The following is a 20,469-nucleotide window of genomic DNA, read 5'->3' on the forward strand; positions in this document are numbered from 1 at the left end:
TTTAAAAAAAAATAAACAAACGTATGCTTTCTCTTTGGCATTTATCTCACCGAACACTCTAGATGGCACCTACTTGTTCGCTTCTGGTCTCTCCCTGCCACTGGAATGTGGGCCTCACAGGGAGGAAGCTGAGGTCCAGGGCAGTGTGACTCTCAGGTCACAAAGCTGGGGGGCAGCAGGGAGCCAGCATGAGGGTTCCTGGCACGGCCCGGTGGATGCCTGGCCTCTGATAAATAGGAGTAACTGAAGAAAATGGGGCCCCAGTCAGACTCAGGCCAGGCCTGGAGCAAATCTGAGGTTTATTGAGGCAGCAACGGCATTGGGGAGCAGCGGTGGGGGGAAGGGGGAGGGGCCTCTGCAGGGTCCATGGAGTGCTGGCCTTTTCCTTCGGCATAGGAGCTGGACACGGATGCACAGGGGCATGCTGGGTGGACCGCAGTGGTTCCGTCCTCCACGGGGTCAGTCTGTGCGAAGCCAGCAGCCCTTTTCCTCCACCTCCCTGGTCACCACCAGCAGCATCTCACACAGGCCCTGAGCCAGGGCAGCTGCCAGGAAGGCCCTGGGTGGACAGACAGGGAGACTGAGGCCCAGAGGGCCTCGGTGTGGCCTCTGGAGGAAGGGGCCTAGTCACCTCCTCTTTACCTGACGCCGTCCTCATCCCCCAGGGCCTCGGGTGCCCGCAGCTTGGAGTCCAGGTTGTAGTAGACGCCGTCCACCTGGCGCAGGGCCACCCAGTGCCGCCGGCGCAGGGGCAGGGACAGCAGCCCCAGCGACACAGGTGAGGGCAGGTTCAGGATCAGCCCCAACACCTGGGGCAGGGCCAGCTGGGACAGGGGCCTGTGCAGGCAGGGCCGGACATGGGGGCAGGGCTCAACAGAACTGAGCATGCGTGGCCCAGGCTGACGCAGCAGCAGTGGCCACCTGAGCCCACCCAAGGACCCTCCTCAGTCAGCCCACCGTTTCCTTTAACTCACCCATTCTCCCACCTGCCCACCCATCAAAAGCTCCCAGCAACCATTCAACTTCTATTCATCCCACCACCACCCACCCATCCAAGCCTCCAACCACCATCCGCCCAACTCTCCATTCACTCTTCACACATCTACCACTGATCTGTCCTTTATCCATTATACACCAGCTACCCCCCACCCATCCAAAGCTCCCAAACATCGAACAACCATCAAACGACCCATCTACTGTTCACCCAAACACCATCCACCCACTGACGCAGTCACCACCATCCAACCGGCCACCTACCTGTAAACTTATTCAACATCCACCCCACTCCTCACCTTTTCTTTACCCATCCACCATCCATCCGCCCAACCACCTATCAACTAGCTATCCATCCTGTATTCACTCAACCACTCATGTACCCATCCATTTCTATAGCCCATCACCTAATCCCATCTACTCAACACATCCAACCACCATTCACCCTCCAGTTAGTCACCCAGTTACCATTCATTTACCCAATATCCATCCAGCAACTCATCCACTGACCATCCAGACATCCCACACATCCTTCCATCACCTCCCAACCCATCCGTCTGCCAACCATCATCCACCAGGCAAACCTTCCACCCAACTACCTCTTCCTCCCTCCCTCCAACCCGCCCACCCCCCTCCTAATTTCATCCACATTGACCACCGTCATGCGGCACCCATGGCGCCAAGCCTCCCACCTCCTTCTGTCCCACCACACAGCGGCCAGGCCCAGTCCCTGCAGGGCAGCCATAATCACGTTGACGTCATAGTTGCCGGTGCCCAGGAAGCTGCGATGGGGATTCAGCCGGGAGTCGGGGGCCAACCTGGTTGGGGGGTGATCAGAGCCTAAGTTGGGGTCACTGGAAAGGCCTGCCCTCAAAGCAGGAGAGTGCCAGGGTCCGTGAGTCACCCATCCTTTGAACTCTTCCCTCTCTTCAACCCCTGCGACTCATCACCCCCAGGCAGTAGGGCAGTGCCTGTCCTCCTCTCTCTGCCCTGTCCTCCAACCACATCTTCCTGTTCAGGTCTTGTCCTCTGCCACCGGGACCCTCACCCAGCCTTCAGTCTCCCCGCTGCAGTCCATCTCCCACAGGGCCCAGGGGATCTTTTATACCTAGTGCTGACCCTGCCCCTCCTCTGCTCCCAGCCCTCCCTGGTGCCCTGTCACCCCAGGATAAAGTCCCAGCCCCTCAGCCTGGCTTTAGAGGCCCCACACGGTCAGGTCCCTGCTGGCCTCCTAGCCTCAGCCCCCACCAACCCCTTCCCAGCCACCTGTCTCCAACCACATCTCTTGTGCTCCTGCCCCCAGCCTTTCCTCCAGCTGTCCCCCCCGACCAGGAGGGTCACCCGGCCACCACTCGTCTGTCTCTCTGGGACCTGCCTCCTCTGAACAACAGCACCTTTGTTCTCTCTTTGGGCTCTTGATGGTCAGGACAGTGGGAGGGGGTGGAGAGGAGAAAGTTTGTGTATTATTTTTCTGTGTATTCTGTTTGCCTGGCCCCCTCAGGGCAGGGCTCGTATGGGACACATCTTTAGGTCTCCAGCATGGTCTTGGCACAAATGTGTTGAATGACACAGGAGATGAGTCAATCCTCTAATAATCAATCTGAGGGGCTAAGACTCAGCCTGAGGATGCTGGGGGCCTATGGGAGGGCTTTCAGCAAGAGAAAGGGAGACAGGGTCTCCTCTGGGTATAGGATCACGTGGGGGCTTGACAGGAGTAGAGGGACTGGAGGCTGAAGGCAGAATCCAGGGGACAATGGGTACTGAGCTGGGGCCAGGGCTGTGGGGAAGGGGGAGTGGGTGGGAATGAGGCAGAGACAATAAAGAAGTGATGTTTGAAATCTTGAACAATGAGGAGGAACATTCCAGGCTGCCAAGAGGAAGAAGCCATGCCAGGCAGAAAGAGCAGTTTGTGCAAAGGCCCAGGGGCATCATAGTGGGGGTCCTTTAGGGATGGGAGAGGAATCTGGTTTTTGGGGAGCAGTGAGGTGTGAAGCTGCAGAGGCCAGTGGGGAGCAGAGCATGCAGGGGGCTTGGATATCAGGCTGCGGGCCTTGGGACTTCTCCCAGGGATGCTGGGGAGCCATGGGAGGGCCATGAGCAGGGGAGAGGCAGGGTCAGTACTGGGGCATGTGTAGGATGGCCTGGAGGAGAAAAACCAAAAGCTGGGAGCCAGAGGGAAAGTGGGGACCAGGACCCAGATAAGAGAGGGCGAGGCCTGAGTTGGGGAGAGTTCCTGAGGATGAACAGGGAGGCAACATGTCCATCTCTGAGTCCCAGGGTCCAGCTCAGGCATGTGATGGGGTAGCAGAAAGCCCGTGGGCTCTGCCCCTGCCTTGCTGAGACCCAGGTGGGTGGCTCTGCCTCTGTGCTTTTCCAGGGGTTCGGGTGGGTGACGGTCACCTCTTGCAGATCTCATCGGCAGCCTCCTGGCTAAAGAGCTGCTGCTGGAGGACGTTGTTGAGGGCGTGGATGGCACACAGCTCCAGGCGCTGCCGCTCATGGTACACAGAGGCCGGGCTCGGCTGTGCTCCCGGACCCTGGGACATGCCGCCCTCGGCTCCTGCTTGGGGGGGGGCGGGGGAGAAGGTGTCCAGGGGACTGGGATCTGGAGGCCCAACCTTTCAGCAGGCCCTGGGGACACTGCCATTGAGATGGGGGCTCAGGGCAGCCTGAGGGGACACTGGGCCCTTGACCCCACTGTGGGGTCGCTCTTCTGGCAATAGGGTACACCCTCCATCCTCCATTCCTAAGAAAATGGCTTCTTTTTTTTGCTCACCTAGCAACATAGGAATACCCCCACCACAACCCTAAGTTAAAGGGTCCTATGGTGGTCATCTAGCAACAGAGAAACCCCCCTCCCCTGTACCTAGGTAACATGCTCCATCTCTGGTTACCTAGCAACAGGGGACCCCCACCCCCACCCCACTAGGTAACAAGTCTCTCCTCCGGTTACTTAGCAACAGAGGACTCCTCCTCTCCTGTCTCTAGGTAACAGGGTCTCTTCTGGTCGCCTAGCAACAAGAAGACTCCTGTCCCCTGTCACTAAACAACAGGGTTTTCTCTTCCTGTCACCTGGCAACAGGGCCCCCTCCCCGGACACCAAGAGCCCTTTCCCCAACCCGTACCCCAACCGCGGCGCTTGTCCGTTGCCCAGCAACGCCCCTCACCCCGCCTGCCTCTCTCCTCGCCGGAACCAGGGGCTCCCGCATCCCCCTGGGCGGCGGCTCTGGGCTCCGAGCGTGGGGCGGGCAGCACGGCGCTGACTGGGCAGGCAGGACGGACTACAGCTCCCGGCGGCCGCCGCGTGCCGGACTACGACTCCCGGCCGCCCCCGCAAGTGCTCTTGCTCCGCACGGAACGTCCCGGCAGTGCGGCCCGGAAGTCCACTACTGCTCGGAGAACGCCGGGCCGCAACTTCGGGACTGTAGCTCTCTGCGAAGAATCCCGGAAGTGTCCCATTCGCGCACTACCACGCCCCCTGGTACTCAGAGGATTCTGGGAAATGTAATGGGTACGCTCTCGCGATAGCTTCCAGGCTTTTTGCTCCCGGAGTGCGTACCCCATGAAATGGCGTGATGCGTAGTGCGAATACGCAACGTGACGTCACAGGGAATAACAAGGGAGTAGGGACACCAGGCTGTGCAATGAGAAGAACCTCCAATCTTTACTGAGACAGAAGGGAAGTCCAGGGAAACTGAGGCCAGGGCAGCTGCAGGACGGTGGTGGTTGGGAGGTAAATGAGAAGACGATGTCTTCCAGGGAAGGCTTCTTAGCAGAGATGGATCCCCGGCCTTGAGGGGAGCTGGCAGCAGCCTGCGGGGCAGATACGAGGGATGAAAGGGTGAGACAGAGAAATGAGGAGAGAGAGACACCTGGATGAAGGGACAGACCAAGGATGGGGTGGAGGAGGACCTAGAGAAAGGAACTGAAACCCAGTGTGGGAGAGAGACCCAGCAAGAGGGACAAAGACCTGGGGAGTGGACAGAGACACAGACAAAAAGATTCAAAGTCATGGCATAGAAGGTTAAGGAGACTCAGAAATAAAGGTCAACCAACAGAGACAAAATCAGAACTGCAGAACGGAGACCCAAGCTCTGTAGAGCACAGAGCCCAGGCCTTGGGGACTGGGGCCACTAGCCCTGGGGAGGGGCCTGGCCGTACCAAGGAGGCTGCGCCAGAAGGCGGTAACAGTGGCTGAGCCGGTGACAGCGCCTGGCTGGGCGGGGTTCTCTCTGTGGGTGTGCACAGCAAAGCTTTGCCCTGTGGCGCCCGGGGGTCCTCTCAGCTCCACGTCCACAACATGCATATTGGTGAGGCTGGGACAAGCAGGGTGGTCAGTCTGGCTGGCCCAGCCCCTGCCCAAACTCCCAACCAGCTTAGCTCACCTGAGGTCAGCCACAAGCACCCCAATCACGCGGTCGAAGCCCAGGCTGGGGGCAGCCAGGGCAGCCGCCGCCATGGTGTTGGAGTTGCGGGGGGCAAAGGGGCAGAGACCACGGACAGGGCCTTCATAGAGCACAGAGCGAGGCCCGCTGTTGTGCGCTGCAGCCAGGGGTCCCTCAAGCCGGAAGCCATCGGGATGTGTGGCCATAGTGACACGGAGGCTCTGGAAGTGAGAGCCAGAGTCAGGGGGCTCAGGGGGCTCTGCAGGCCCCCTCCAGTTCCTGGGGAGCCCAACAGACCCTCACCTGGAGACCTCCAGCTGCATCCAATCTGCTGATGTCCTCAGTACCCCACAGGGCCCCTCGGGCCACAAACACAGCATGGTTCCACTGGTGTGAGGCCTCCAGGAGCTTCTGTTGTGTGGCCTGGTCAGCCAGGGCTGAGGGGGACCCCACCTGGGTTGGATGAAGGTGGGAGGGACTGAGGTCAGGGGATGGGTAGATCCCACTCTGGGGTGGGTTGGGGCCAAGGTGGGAGGGGCAGGGCTCACCAGGAGATTGGCATGGCGCAGGATCTGTGCCCCAGATTCATGGATTATTTTGGGATGGGCCACTTCCACCACGAGGTCAGGGTGCCTGGGAGAGGGGAGAGATGGGGGAGGGCCTTGCAGAGGCATTAGGCCTCCCCTCCCCAGATTCCCGCAGTCTATATAGGCCTGTCATTCTTCACCCTGGCATGTGTGGGGAAATAGGATGTATGGGCTTGTCCCACTTCACATTTGAGTGAACCAAGGCCCAGAGAGAGTAAGGGACTCCCCTGAGATCACAAAGGAGCTAAGGAAAGCCAGAACAGGAGCTTCAGGGAGCCCCACTAGCTTATGGTGAGGCCACTGACCTCTCCCCAAGAGCAGTGAGGTTCTGGAGCTGCAGGGAGGGGGGCACGCTCCCCGCCATTCGTCCTGGGTCACGATTCCAGACAAAAACAAGTTCTAGGCCCAGTTCTGGTCCCTGAGTCAGCAAGTGGGAGACCAGGGACTGTCCTAGGGAGAGGGAAAGAAACTCAGATGGGAACAGAGAGAGGGGGACAGAGACACAGAGAAGGATGGAACCCGGTAGTGGGGAATGGAAGATGATCAGGCAGACACAGCCAGGGTGCAGATAAGGACATGGATGAAAGGTGTGTTTGTGGAGGAAATGGGGGCTTTGGGTGCTTCAGGAGGGGGTCTGGGGAAGAGGCCCCAGACAGGAACTCACCCAGGCGGCCGTAGCCCACTACCCCCACCCTCTGCGGGACCCTGTCGAGGGCCATGTCCTGGAATCTGGTGATCTGCGATCCGAGCACTGTTGCTTGCTGGCTCCCCCCCCAGCCCAACACACACACACCAGACCTGGGCAGCTGCTGGTCTTTGGACGTTTGACCCTTGAGCCTTTCCCAAGCTTTCCCCCTTCCCAGCAGTGGCCCAGAGGTGAGGGTGCAGATTTGCTGGATGGGGGCAGGGTGACAATCCTGAGGGCAGCGGGCATGATGATTTGGGGTTCCAGGGGCCCTGCATGGCCCCCCGCTGTATGGGCTGCTTCCTTCTCTGCATCACTCCCTCCTTCCTCCCTGCTGATGTGGAAAATTTCCTCTGCAGTCCCCCGCCCCCCTTTCTGGCCAGCCAGGTTGTCATGGAAACTGCATCCTGCTTGGGGTGGGGGTTGAGAGGGTTGGGAGCAGGGAGAGGAGATAGTGATGGGGCCTCTGGGCTCTCAGTCTGTCCCCTTGTGCATTTCCAGTTCCCATCCTTGTCACTGCTGCCCCTCACTTTGGCACCCTGTTTGTCAACATTGTCAGGATTCCTCCATGTTGTCCCCCTTTTGAGTCTCTGCATCTTTCTGATCTCTCTCCTTCTCCATCTCTGTCTCTCCACCACCCTGGATCGCCATCCTTTCAGCCCCTGCCTCCATCTCCTCTGGCTGCCATTCTGTCCCCAGCTGGGCCAAGACCTCAGTTCCTCCCTACCGCAAGGTCCGAGGGAGGCCTGGCCTGGTCATGCCCTGTCGTCTCCCCACAACGCAGTGGGAGCTGGAGTTCTGATCATCCCAGCCCCTCTCCAGAACCACCTTCAGTTCACCTTGACTTCTCATCTTTCATTCTCCCCTTCCCTAGCAGTGATGCCACCAAGCCCCCCCACCATCCTACACAGTATTCTCACTCCCAAGCCTGTCCCTCCCACTCCCCACCTCCCATGGGTCAACGAGAAGCCTGTGAGGCCTGGTGAGGCCCTGAGTGCCCCCCAAAATGAGCCTCAGCCAGTGCACCTCGCGGGTGCCCAGCATTGGAAATGGTGGAGGCTGCGGCAGTGCTGGCTCCCTGCCCCCAACTGCCACCTGGTACCCGCTGCAGCGTTGCCACGGCAACCAGGATTAGCTCTGAAAGAGGACCAGGGAGAAAGAGAGCATGAAAGAGGGAGTGAGGGGTAGAGTCCCAAGCTGACAGGCGACAGAGCAGACATGCAGACAGATAGGGCCCCCGCAGCTGTGCAGACAGATAGGGCCCGGCAGCTGATAAGGGAAGAATTTGCTTTAGGAGCCTCAAGACTGAGAAGAGATAAGATGCTGTGGGGCATAAACAGGGAAGAGGGGCAAGGCCAACATGGACGGGGGCCAAGCCCTCACAGAGCACACAGGGCCCTGGTGGGCATGTGGGGGCTTCCTGCCTGCCCCGCCTCCTGTCCTCAACTCCATGGGGCCTGGGTGTCTCACACAGCACCCAGGCGTGCTGTATGTGCTGCCAGGTTGGGCTGAGGTGAGAGAGAAAAGGGGCTGAGACCCAGCCTACTCCCCGGCCTAGTTCTGTGTCCATGGCCTAGTCAGCCTGAAGTGGCCCCTCATCCAGAGTGGCCCCACTGCTTCCATCGGCCTCTGCCCCCGGCCCCACCAGCAGCTGCCCACTGTCCCCACTGGCCCCTAGGTTTGCTCCCACTCGCTGGCTCTGGGAGCTCTGCATGCGGCCCTTGGTCCTTCTGAGCACCAGCGTAGTCCCTTCCCAGTCCTCAGACCTGGACCCCATCCCTCCTGCCTCTGCGTTAACAAGATGGAAGTGCAGCTCTGCCTGCCCCGCAGGCCCCAGCTGCAGCTGCAGCACCTCGCACCACATTACTACTCCTGCCCTCCCCTTCACCGTGTCCCGCCTGATCCGCTTTCTCTGTGGCAGTGTCTTGAATGGGTTTGCAGAGGAGATGCACACCCTGTGGTTTGGCTCTGTCATGGACTGAACTGTGTCCCTCAATAGGACGTGTTGAAGTCCTCAGCTCTATGGCCTGTCTGTGAGCGTGACCTCATTTGGAAACAGTCTTTGCAGACGATCAAGTTGAGATGAGGTGATGCTGAGTAGGAAGGGACCTCATCCAATATGATCCATGTCCTTATAAAAAGGGGGAATTGGGACACAGAGACAAGCATGCACAGAGGGAAGGTGATGTGAAGACACAGGGAGAACGCCAGGTGGAGATTGGGGTGACGCTGCCACCAGGCCAGGTACATCTGGCATGACCAGAACCTGAAAGACGCAGAGAAGGGTCCTCCCCTATAGGTTCCAGAGGGGGCCGAGCCTGTCACCCTGATCTCAAACTCCCAGATCCAGAACTGTGAGACACCATATTCCTGCTGTTCTGGGCCACCCAGTTTTTACCACTTTGTTGCAGTAGCCCCAGATGAATATGGGTCCCTCAATTTCTGCTGAGAAGTGAGAGCAGGGGAGAGGACCCCAGTATCTACCTCAAAAGAGCAGTGGGGAGATTAAATACTAGTGTCGGTGACCGAGCCCCTTCTTCTGGGGCCTCTAAAATCAGGGGTGAGGGGACTCAAAACCCGGAGCGACCAGCTCCCCCCAACCTTCCTGACTGGGCCTGCAACATCCTCTCATTCTGCACCCTGCCCACATTCACTTTGTTTTTTCTCTCCTCCATGCTTTCATGACCAAAAAAAATATTTTTTTACTTTTTCCATGTTTGTTTTTTTAAAGTAATTACAGAGCAGGTAGTCGTTGACGCAAACCTCCCTTCAGTATCAAAAGAGTCTGTGGGGTGGGTGAGGGCTGGGGAGATTGTAGGGGGCGGGCTGAGGCTGCCCCACCCCCAGCCAAGCGGCCTAAGGGACAGGAGTGGACTCAGTAGGGGGGCAGGGCCAGGGTGTCCGGAGGTGCTAACGACCATGTGTCTCTCTTTTCAGTTTCCAGGGTGGACAGGTGGGGGTGGGGAACAGGCGTCAAACTGCAAAAAATGAACCGTAAAAGGAGGGGTTTTGGGGATGAGGGGGAAGTACGCCCCCTCCAAAAAGCTCCTCCCCCCTGGAAGGTGGAGGGCCAGGATGGTTGGTCAGGAGAGCGAGGAGGAAAAGCGGAAGGTTCCGGCCACTTCTCCTGAATCCCACATCCCCTCGGGTCACCCAGAACCACGGGACTCCATGCCTGGGGCCCCACCCTGTCCTTGCTGGGCCAGCCGCCCTGGGGTCCAGATGGGCTCTGAGCCCCTCTTCCCCAACCGTCCCCGGGCGGTCCGCAGGGGCTGGGGCTGTGCGGAGGGTCCCAGTAGGTCCCGAGCCCGGGGCCCCACCGGGCAGTGGCAGCGTCAGATCTGCGTCTCTTGCACGTTCTCCTTGGAGCCGCTCTTGAAGAGCAGAGGTTCGTGGATGGAGTTGAGGCCGGGCGGGCCCTTGCCCCCGCAGCCCCCGCTGCTGGGGTTGCTGCTGTAGTGCGCCTTGAAGGCTGCCGCCACGTAGTGGTGGTGATTGAGGTGGTCGCGCTCCAGGGCAGGCAGGGCCAGGTGGCTGTCCCCGCCAACGCCACCCCCACTGGCCACGGCAGCAGCGGCGGCCACGGACACCGCCGAGGCGGCGGGCAGCTCGTCTTCCACGTTGATGATCTCCACCGTGCGTGTGGGCCCGTGGTGCTTGTGGAGCTGGTGCTGCTTTCGCAGCTTGTAGAAGGCCACGAGCATCACGGCGGCCATGAACGTGATGGCCACGAAGCAGCCGATGATGATCTTGGTGGTCTTCATGACGTCGTCCAGGTCCTTGAGGGCGTTCTCTGTCACGTCCGTGATGGGCACCGTGAACGCCTTCTCCGTGGGCCTTGAAGAGCGCGGAGCAGGCGCAGTGGTGGACGAGGAAGCCGGGCCGGCAGCATCCCCGGGCCGGCCGCCGCCCCAGACGCCGTCAGTTGTGGGCCCGGGAGGCTCCTTCTCCGTCCCCCGCGCCTGCAGGACCTCCTCTCCAGGCTGCGTCTCCAGGGTCTCCACGGTCACCGTGGTGAAGTAGGTGTAGCCACCACTGCCCCCTCCACCAGCACCTCCGCCCCCTGGGCCGCCCCCACCGCCAGCAGCACCGCCGGCCGCCACCGAGTCCACCGCCGAGACGTTGAGCGTGGCCGAGGCAGTGGTGTTGCCGGCCGAGTTCGTCACCATGCACGTGTACTGGCCCGTGTCCTGCACGGTGACGTTGGTGAAGTTGAGCGTGCCGTCGTGCAGGACGGAGATGCGCACGCGGTAGGAGCCGTGGGTCATGAGGGTGCCGTTGGGCGTCAGCCAGTTGACCGAGGTCATGGAGGTGCCCGTGCGGCACTTCAGCTCGGCGGCCATGCCCTCTGTGACGTTGAGGTCTGTGGGCGGCTCCACGATGACCGGTGCGTAGCAGGTGAAGTGCGACTGGTCTAGCTCACCGATGTAGCGGCCCTTGAGGCCGGCGGGTGCGTGGCAGCGGGCGCAGCAGGTTGTGTTGCTGGGCACCGTCTCCTTGAGCCACCAGCTCAGCCAGAGCACATCACAGTTGCAATGCCAGGGGTTATGGTTGAGGTGGACACGCTCCAGGCGGTGCAGGGGCGTGAAGAGGTCGTGGGGCAGCGACATCAGGTTGTTGTGGGACAGGTTGAGCTCCTCCAGGGACTTGAGGTCGTCGAAGGCGTTGCGCTCGATGGTGGCCACCTGGGCATGCATCAGCCACAGCTTGCGTAGGCTGGTGAGGCCCTGGAAGGAACCCGGGCGGATCAGGTCCAGCCGGTTGCCTGACAGCTCCAGCTCCTCCAGGCGCACCAGGGCCGTCAGGTTGGGGATGTCCTTGAGGTTGCACATGCCCAGGTTGAGGTAGCGCAGGTTGACCAGGCCCTCAAAGGCCGCCTCCGAGATGTACTCCAGCCGCTTGAGCTCACCCAGGTCCAGGCGCCTTAGCGAGGGCACACGGTTGAAGGCGTAGGAGGGGATGCTTTCGATGGGGTTGTTGCGCAGCCAGAGCTCCCGCAGTTTGGACAGGTACTCGAAGGCCTGCGTGGGCACCGTGGTCAGCCGGTTGTCAAACAGCTCTAGTGTGTTCAGGCTGGGCAGCCCGTTGAAGGCGCCCACCTCTATCTTGCGCACCAGGTTCTTGCTCAGCTGCAGGATCTCCAGGTGCCGCAGGTGCTTAAATGTGTCTGTCCTGATCACCTGGGGTGGGGGAGGGAGAGACACTGGTCACTGATGCACAAACGAAAGGTAACGAGAGCGCCAAGCCGCCACAGGCTGGTGGGTGAGGGGCAGAGCGTCCCTAGCTCTCCATCTTTGCTGGTGGGAGAGTAAGATCAGAAGACCACTTTGGAAAACGGTGTGATTGTTTCCTATTAACCTGAGAGGTACCCCACGACCCTACCTTCACACTCCTGAGACTTTCCCCAAGAGGAATGGGGACAGAGGCCCATCCAACTGCCTGTGGTGGGTGCTCACAACACCTGTGTTCATTCCGGCCTAAACCGGAGACGGCCCACATGTTCATAAAGGGGGAAGGATGGTGTGCTGTGTCATACAGTAGAACATTCCGGCTCAGCCGTTAAAAGGAACGAACTATTGCCATGCACAATGGCTTGGATGAATCTCACGGGCTTTGCGTTGAGCACGAGAAGTCAGAGGCACAGTGGCACGTGTGGTAGGACCCCGTTCATCCTCCGCTCTGGACGTGCTGAGCGGTGTCTCTGAGAGTGTGTGTGGGACAGGCTGGCAAGGGGCATGAGGGAACTTCCTGGGGTGACAGAAACTGGGGTGGTGGTTGCACGGGTGAGTGCAGCTGTCAAAAATGTACATAAAACGGGGCCATTTTATTATATGTATATTACACCTCAATAAAAAAGATTAAACAGCAGCTAACATGCGTTGAGCACGTCTTCAGTGCTAGACCCTGTTCTAAATGTGTTATGGGCCACAACTGATTTAATGCGACAAACCGCCCTGTGCGGTAGGTACTTATTCAACACCTGCAACTCTGAAATCCATAAGCTCAGAAAACCAGATTTTTCATAACTTTGGCACCAAATCCCATGCAAGCTGTTTAGGCCTTTTATTGATCCCACTCATGTGACTATTCAAAGCTTCCACTCTAGAAATATTCCCACGTTCGATAAGGGGTATAAGATCCACTGGGGTGCTATGAAAATATATGCTATCTATTCTTACCTTTCTAATATCAGAATGCCAAAACACATCTGGTCTCAAGGGTGTCACATGAGCGATTATGAATTCTCCCCATTTAAGTGGAAGGGAACAGAGGCACAGAGAGGTGCAGTGATTTGCCTAAGATCACACAGGAGGGGATGGCAGACTTGGGAATGTGCAGAGGCCATCTGGCTCCAGAGTCCAGGCTCTTAACCCTTGAATGTGGCCACCAGTCTTGGGGCTAAGGCTGAGGGGCCCCAGAAGGGGCAGTGCTAGGCTGGGCCTGGAAGGCAGTCTCACCAGATTCTCCTCACTGATCACCGTGCCGGGTACACTGAGGCGCAGCAGTCCACGCAGCCATCAGATGGCATTTCTGAAGTCTAGTCAATGCCGTGGGGGATGCTCGCATTATAATATTAAAGGGGAAATGGAAAGCACTAAACAGCATACCGTGTGGTCGAGACTTTGTAAAACTTAAAAAAGAGGCTGAAGAATTAGGTACCCGCACGTAAGTGCCAGGAAAAGACTGTAAGGAAATAGTCTGAACTCTTTTTAGAGTGAACTCCAGCTGTTGGGGATTATGGGCGATTTTTACTCTTGGTTATTTTTTTCTTCAATGGACAAAAAATTACTTTTACAATCAGTAGAAAAGCACTTTTTAAAAAGTTGAAAAGACGAGACCATACCTGAAAGGCACCCAGCATAAGGAACAAAAGTATTCCTGGTACAATCACACTCATAAAACAGTTAGCCACTATTTACCCCAGCGCAATCCAACACAAATATACCACGAACTATGTATTTTAAATTTCCTAGAAGCCACGTTAAAAGAAAACCCAAAACAGGTGAAACCAATTTAATCATACATTTATTTAGCCCAGCAGATCCCAAATATTATGATTTCAACAGGTAATCAAGATGAAAACTGAATGAGAAGCTTGACTTTCTTCACACCCGGCCTTCTGATCCCACGTGTGTTTTACGGTTCACGTGTGGGGTTGCGCACGTCACAAGGTGCTTTCTTGACTCCATAGTGCTTTACGAGCACAATCGTATTTTGTCCCCCAGCAGCCTGTGAGTGAGGACTGTTAGGGCTCCATTTCAGGCAAGAGGGAACGGTGGGGACTGGCAGAGGCCCCACCCACACGGCCGCCTCTCACTGACCTGACGGGTGGGATCGCTGTGACCATTCGACAGAGCTCCAGATGTGGCCGTGAAGACAGAGCTCCATTTACATCCCACGTCCCTGTCCTGGTTGTAGGGCCTATCACTGGAGCAATTGGGGCCTGAAGGGACAGACAATGATGACAGCCACTTCAGGGGCAGTCAGGAGGGTGAAAGGAGGTCACGAGGCCAGTGCACAAGCAGTGCCAGCTCCTCCAGAGTGCTCAGGGGCTCACGTCACATCAGCGTCGCATCAGCGTCATTACTGTTATTATTGGTGTTGAGTAACTGGTGCTGTGCCACTGGGATTAGAGCCCTGAGCTTTCTAACTCAAGGCCACACTGGGGCCACCTATAGAGGACGGCTCCAGGGCGGCAAAAATCGGGTTGTTAGTCCGACACTTGCTGTCCCCAATTCCCAAGCCTGGCCCTCTGTTCTCTGACTCCTTCCTCGTTCTGCCCCCTCCTCTGCAGTCCATGGCCCTAGCCCCAGCTCAGCTTGTCCTTATCCCACCTGGACACCTGGCCCTGGAAAGTCTGTTCACACCCATAGCTCCCTGACCCTCCCGGCTCACAGTCCTCTCAGAGCCTGTCATTCACAGCGCAAGATTCTTCTCCACACAGACCAGGACAACAGGACGGTACCACCCCCCATTAAAACACGGTCCCTGCCTGGCATGGCCTTCTCCCCTCCTCTTCCACTGGTCCTCCCTCCTCATCTCCCTCCTGTCCTAGCAAGTCCCCGAACAAGGCAGACTCACCCCTGGGTCTCTAGGCCTTTGCACTTGCTGTTCCCTCTGCCAAGAACACCTTTCCTACTTTTTTTTTTTTTCTAGCTACCTCTCCTCTGCCCTCAACACCCACCTCAGGGTCTGTCACCTGCTCCAGAGGACATCCTGGTCTCCTCTACCCACCCCTGGCCCCTGCCCTGAGCTCAGTTGCCCCAGCTGTCTGTTTGCCTCTGTCCCCTCTTGGGGCCCTCTCTGACCAAAATTGGGCTCCATTCCCTGGGTGGAAACCAGATACCTGGGAAATTAGAAAATAACCTGGCACCTTGCCAGAGGGTGACCTCTGGGTGCAAGGGATAGACAGATGAGGGACATTTGGGCTCTTAAAACTTTGCGTTCCTCAAGTCACAGGGACAATGAGAGTGGAATTGGATAACAGAGGAAATGCACAGCACAGAGTAGGTGTCCAGGAAGGAGTGTCCCCTCCCAACCTACCCTCCCTCCTCTAATAAACACCAACTGAAGTCTCCTGGGGCCAGGCCTGTGCTGGGTACCAGGTTAGCTAGAAGAACAAAGCAACTCTCTTTTGATAAAAGCAACATATACTCATTTTAGGAAAAAGCATAAGAAGAAAAGGAAAATCAGACAAAGGGTCTGTACCCAGAGTTCACTTCTGTGGACACCTTGGCACACACCTCCAATCTCTTTCCCTGTGCGGACAATGCAGGGATGTAGTTTCCATCATCTTTTTCATTTTTTTTACAACATTTTGGTGAAATATCCCCTCCTGGGCCCTGCATTTCCCCATAACAGTATTATATTGTGAGCATTTTCCCATATCGTGAAATATGCTTCAAAAACGATACCCTGACTATCCAGAACTAGTTCCCAGGCTACACCTACTTTTGGACAGGGCCATCCTTTATTTTCCTTATTATGCTTCCGTGGTCTCTAATTTCCTGTGGTGAACGTGGCTGACTCTTCAAGCTGCACAAAACCTGGACAAAATGCTATTTTACACCAAGGAGGGGGTGAGTCCCATCTAAAGCGAGCTGGTGGGCTATCGGTCTAAGGAAGCTCCTGTCAATGGTGAGATGGCCCCTGCAGTACCTGGCTTCCTGGGGACCGAAGGGCTGAGATGAAGGCAGGATGGATGGCCTCGGAGGTGGCAGGAGAGCTCAGGGAGGCCCCCAGCTGACCTGGGGTCTCTGTGGCAGTTGGCTCTGTGGCTGTGCCTGGGCAGGAGGCTGCGGGGGGTGGGGGAAGAAGAGGGAGCCTGAGCTCTGGAACCCTGGCTCCGCCGTGTAGGCCCCAGGGGCCTCAGTCTCCTCGTCCATCTGAGGGCACATGCGGTGCAGCCCAGCCTGCATGTCTCCCAGCGCATCTTCTCGCAGGCCCATCCCTTGAGGTGCTAAACAGCAACACAACAAAAGCTTTCCTGGTCAAAGCCGTCTGGAGCCCGCGTGTCCCTCCCAGAGGCTCCAGTGCTCAGCGGGGTGAAGTTCCCAGACGTCCTTCTTCCTTCGGGAGAGGACAGATTTGCTTTGCCCCACTCTGTGTATCCCAGACGTCATGACCAAAGCACTCTTCACACAGGATGCCTTTATCATCATCTTGGCAAACGCTGGTGAAGCACAGAGCAGACCCTCACTGCTATTTCTGTTAATAATAATGACAATAACAAAAAGAGGAGGACATTCCCATCATCGCTGATCACCAGGGGGAGAATGAGGTGGACTCTGAAAGGTTAGACTTGAGAGTTGGACCAAGAAGTTGGTAACAGAGGGATTGCTGGCTCAGGTGCCGGAGAGAACCCTGAGGAAGTTGCGCCCTCTTCCTGTCTTAGTCACACTTACTCCCGGGGATGGGGGTGGGGTGGGGGGGCAGTTCCCAGGAAACTCATCTGCAAACCAAGCAGGAGTGTGCTGCCAGCCCCACCTGCCCCTTCCTCCTTGTAGGATACCTGTTCTCAGCACAGCCTCTCCAGTCCACCCTCCCAGTCAAAAGCCGACCTGCAGCCTTGAACCCTGAACTACCCCACCACCTCATCTGGCAAGCCTGATGGTTCTATCCCTTTTGAATGTCTCATTGAAAGTCTTCTCTTCTCTATCCCCATGGCCCAACTCAGGCCTCAACCTGCCCAGCCTCCAGTCTCTCCCCTCCACTCCATTTCCAGGGTCTTGCTACACCCAGAGCTGACCCTGCCTCTCCAGGGCTCTCCAGTGCCCTCAGAGGAAAGTCAGCCTGTGTCGGAAGCTCTGCTTGGGCTGGAGTGTGTCTGCCTCTCCCTTGCCCTCCGCATGGTCCCTCACTTGCAGCCCTCACTCCAGCTACCTTTCAGCTTGTACCAACTCCTGGAGCTATCTTATCAGGGCCTCCACCTTTGCATGTGCTGTTCTCTTTGCTCAGGATGCCCTTCCCTTTTCATTTACCTGGAAAACTCCTGCTTGCCTGCCCTCTTGGACCCGGCCCAAATGCCTCTTCTTCAGCCATTGCTTATTTATTGACTGATAAAGCATTTCTGAGGGAGCAAGTGGGGGAGAGCCATTATCTGTGGAAGGGCATCACAACGTCATTTGCCCTCAGCTTCACAGCTCCTAAGTAGTAGGACCAGGACTCAAAGTCTACGTCTCCGGAATCTAAACATGAGGCCCCCACCCTGAACTGAGAGGGCAGGGCTGTTCGCAGGTTTCACTGTGTTTTTCTCAGCAGCACAGCTCGTCACTCTAACATTACCCATGCGTTGATTTGTTCATTTGACAGTCTTTAGGCGCCTGCTATGTGTCAAGTATCACGTCGGGCTCTGGAGGTCGTGCTGTGGACGAGACAGCCACAGCCATCTTTCCAGAGCTTGGCCTCGAGTGGGGAAGAGAGATGCTAAAGTAATAATTACACACATGATCATTTTAGTGGCAATAGTGTAACAGATTGCAGGTGCTGTCCTGGCTGCAGGGGGAGACACAGGCCTCCACAGCAGTTTGAAGCCCTCTCCCCCAGAGAAGGTGATCTAAAACCTTCTCTGATGCCAGGGGCCAAGTCAACCTTGTGGCCACTGACACAAAATGGGGTAGACAAGGGGGGGACTGGTTCTTAGAGCAGACCAATCCCCCCAGCCTCCCAGTGGGACATCTTTGGCCTGACCGGACACTGACATTCTGCCATGTGGCAGAGGAGGAAGACCTGGGGTCCTGTCTCTGATGACTGCCTACAGCCCAAATTCCCAGGCCCTTCACTTCTTCACCCACATTTACTAAGCCCACCCTCACCCACACCTGCTCTGTGCCGAGTGTCAAGGACACAGATACCAGTCAGGCGAGGGGCTGTGGCCCCACCAGTGACCGCCTCCAGCCACCAATGGGGGAATCTCCCCTCTCTTTTATCCTGCAACTTCAGTTGTGGAAAGTAAATGCTACTATTAATGAAAAAAAAAACACCCACTGTGTTCTGTTGGGATTTTTAAGAAAATAAACTGTCAAGAAATCCTTTATTAAAATTAACTGTGATTGAAGAATGATTAAGTGAATTGTTCATCTTAACACTATTAAGATAAATTGTTTTTATACATGTTGAATGTAATGAACTGATAACAAAAATTTAGTAAACTTACTTTTGCTGTTTTTCTTGTGTGTGTGTCAATTTGTTTTTAACATTCTCAGTTTTAAAAAACATTGTTATTTTTCTGTACCAGCTGCTTCCATAATGACCTCTCATGTTTCCTCCTTCCCTGAGATAAGGGACATGTGCCTCCCTTTTCAATGGGGACTTCCCTGATTGCCATGGTGTGGCTGGAGCCTGGCAGGCATGGGGGCTACTGCAGGCCTCCATCTCACTTATTGAGTCACTCAGGCCTAGACTCAGCCTCCCGGGGCCTTGGTCTCCTCCTGGTGTGGAGACAAGGCCCCTGAGGACTAAGCGAAAACAAGCCCAGCCCAGTGGCAGGATGCCATTCAGACCGCAGGACCTTGTCTTTCAGTGAAGTCTGTCATCGCCTCATCTCCTCCCAACCCCACAACAAATCCTAAACTGTCCCTGCTAGGAGGCTCTGGACCATGCCGGTATCGATCTCTGACCAGCGGGGTGTCTAGAGGTTCCATGCCCACGTTGGAGGAGCCATACTCAGTGAGGACACCTGGCGCCAACCACTCGGCCTCCCCTGGCACCTACCACCACAGGTGAGCCCTCACAGGTGGGGAAGGAGTCCCGCCTGAGCCCAGGGGCCCCCACCCTTTCCTCGAGAGGACAAGAGCCCAAACTCCACTGGCCCTCAGCACCCCAAATGACCCCTGTGCTCACACGCACCTGTCTTGGCCCCACCCGGATGTTCTGCGTGCAGTGTGGAGCCAAGCCGGGCAGCCCCGTGGTGAAGGCTCTGGGGTCAGGCTGCTCCTGTACTACCTCTGTGACTTGAGGTGAACTTCAGACCTCAAGACCTGGGACTTGCAATGGAGAGGCTGTAAGACCTCTGGGATTGGTGAGAGGATGAAACGCCTTTTCACATGTCAGGGCACCTAGTAGGTGTGCCATCTGTGCCCCTGCCTGTCATGCTCCTTCTCCTCCTTACCTGGTCAGGTGTCCCCTCCCAGAACTTGTCACTTAAGGTTTCCTAAGAAAGCCTTCTCCTCGATAAGCCCTCCTAACCATCTCTGCCTGGTGAGACCTCTTCCTCCCGAAGCCTGCCCCATTCATTCAACTATGTGACCATCCGTCCACACATCTACTGCCCTTCCACTCACCTCCTTCCACTCACCCACCTAGGAGCTGTCCCCTGAGGCCTCTCGGGCCAGCCCCTGTCCTGGGTGCTGAGTCAGGCCTGATGCCCTACCTCCCCCCCCCATGCCTCTCCTCCCCCGCCAGGAGCCCAGGCAGGCATCTAAACCTGGGCACAAATAATGCAGGGGTAATTCTATATCATAGGAGTGCACTAGTGTCTAAATGCACCCCAACTTTGCCTAGGGCAGCAGCTGGGTGGAGTGGAAAACTGGGGTTAGGTGGGGGCTCAGGGATCAGCTATCTCCTTTCCCAGGAAGGCATCCCTGCCCTTCCCCCACGCCCTGTCCTGCCTGTCTTGCTTGGCCCTCATCTCTCATTTCCAGTTGGCGTGCGCTGCATCACACAGTTGACCCCTGAATAATATGGGTTTGAACTGTGTGGGTGTTTTTTCAATAAATACCTGCACTGTATTCGATCTGCGGTTGGGAGTCTGTGGATGTGGAGGGCTGACTGTATGCATTGTTCTCCACCATTTTTTTGTATAGGGGACTTGAACATCCACGGATTTTGGTATATGCAAAGGGTCCTGGAACAACCCCCTCCATGGATACTGAAGGACAATCAAGTTTTGGAGGAGTTTTGTTATACACGGATTTTCAACTGTGCAGGTGTCAGCGCGCTTAACCCCTCACATTGTGCAAGGGTCAGCTGTACTCGAGTGCCTTCTGCCCTGTCTGTCCACCTGGCTTCAAGGGGGCAGGAATGTGTACATGTAGGGCCGGCTGAGTGGCTCAGTTGGTTAAGAGCTTGCTCAAGGGTGCAAACTCTGAGCAACAGTGGTTCGATGCTCCGCCCGAGCTGAGCAGGCGCTGAGCTGCCAACAGGTGGCAGGATGGCTCAGCGAAAAAAAATTAAAAAAAAGGAATGTGTACATGTCCTGCTCACTGTGCCTAGAGCAGCACCTGGCACACAGTAGGTGCTCAAAAAACTAACCAGGGAAGTGAACTGGCTGCTGTGGATGCACAAGCGGGGCCAGTCAGACACAGGAGCAAGAGGGGCT

The 20,469-nt window shown here is 56.8% G+C and overlaps 3 protein-coding genes across 11 annotated transcripts in view; all 3 read right to left on the reverse strand.

Annotated features, from left to right (window-relative positions):
• Window positions 1–264: 264 nt before the first annotated feature.
• On the reverse strand, window positions 265–4,377 carry JOSD2 (Josephin domain containing 2). 4 transcript variants are annotated; one of them, XM_019658236.1, is made up of 5 exons: window positions 4,161–4,377; window positions 3,394–3,553; window positions 1,686–1,811; window positions 643–837; window positions 265–559 (listed from the first exon to the last, which is right to left on the reverse strand). In XM_019658236.1, the coding sequence occupies exons 2-5, from the start codon at window positions 3,537–3,539 to the stop codon at window positions 460–462; spliced, it is 567 nt and encodes a 188-aa protein (XP_019513781.1). In that variant the 5' UTR covers window positions 3,540–3,553; window positions 4,161–4,377; the 3' UTR covers window positions 265–459. The 4 variants fall into 4 exon arrangements, with proteins under 4 accessions (XP_019513781.1, XP_019513782.1, XP_019513779.1 ...); XM_019658237.1 differs by having other exon boundaries at window positions 3,394–3,556; XM_019658234.1 differs by having other exon boundaries at window positions 4,119–4,254.
• A 298-nt stretch (window positions 4,378–4,675) lies between these two features.
• On the reverse strand, window positions 4,676–6,975 carry ASPDH (aspartate dehydrogenase domain containing). 2 transcript variants are annotated; one of them, XM_019658228.1, is made up of 7 exons: window positions 6,764–6,975; window positions 6,271–6,415; window positions 5,927–6,011; window positions 5,682–5,831; window positions 5,379–5,599; window positions 5,155–5,309; window positions 4,676–4,806 (listed from the first exon to the last, which is right to left on the reverse strand). In XM_019658228.1, the coding sequence occupies exons 1-7, from the start codon at window positions 6,897–6,899 to the stop codon at window positions 4,763–4,765; spliced, it is 936 nt and encodes a 311-aa protein (XP_019513773.1). In that variant the 5' UTR covers window positions 6,900–6,975; the 3' UTR covers window positions 4,676–4,762. The 2 variants fall into 2 exon arrangements, with proteins under 2 accessions (XP_019513773.1, XP_019513774.1); XM_019658229.1 differs by having other exon boundaries at window positions 6,630–6,844.
• Window positions 6,976–9,367: 2,392 nt separating this feature from the next.
• The window catches only part of LRRC4B (leucine rich repeat containing 4B), a 34,938-nt gene continuing 23,836 nt past the window's right edge, over window positions 9,368–20,469 (reverse strand). For 4 of the 5 annotated variants that reach the window (XM_019658227.1, XM_019658226.1, XM_019658225.1 and 1 more), the window contains one exon: window positions 9,368–11,830. In XM_019658227.1, coding sequence (XP_019513772.1) covers window positions 9,986–11,830 — 1,845 coding nt within the window. In that variant the 3' untranslated portion in view covers window positions 9,368–9,985. Of the gene's footprint in view, window positions 11,831–13,658; window positions 16,359–20,469 lie in introns of those variants that run through there. The other variant, XR_002125708.1, reaches the window with a different exon arrangement.

This window comes from Hipposideros armiger, unplaced genomic scaffold (genome assembly GCF_001890085.2).
Source record: "Hipposideros armiger isolate ML-2016 unplaced genomic scaffold, ASM189008v1 scaffold_283, whole genome shotgun sequence".
Classification (NCBI taxonomy): Eukaryota; Metazoa; Chordata; class Mammalia; order Chiroptera; family Hipposideridae; genus Hipposideros; species Hipposideros armiger.

Coding starts and splice junctions, on each gene's coding strand:
- JOSD2 (XM_019658236.1), bottom strand. CDS start 3,539: ATGTCCCAGGGTCCGGGAGCACAGCCGAGCCCGGCCTCTGTGTACCAT. Junction 838..1,685: donor GTGTGGTGGGACAGAAGGAG/GTGGGAGGCTTG, acceptor CTGCCTGCACAG/GCCCCTGTCCCAGCTGGCCC. Junction 560..642: donor GGGGATGAGGACGGCGTCAG/GTAAAGAGGAGG, acceptor CTGTCCACCCAG/GGCCTTCCTGGCAGCTGCCC.
- ASPDH (XM_019658228.1), bottom strand. CDS start 6,899: ATGCCCGCTGCCCTCAGGATTGTCACCCTGCCCCCATCCAGCAAATCT. Junction 6,012..6,270: donor CTCACTGCTCTTGGGGAGAG/GTCAGTGGCCTC, acceptor CCCCTCTCCCAG/GCACCCTGACCTCGTGGTGG. Junction 5,600..5,681: donor ATGCAGCTGGAGGTCTCCAG/GTGAGGGTCTGT, acceptor TCTCACTTCCAG/AGCCTCCGTGTCACTATGGC.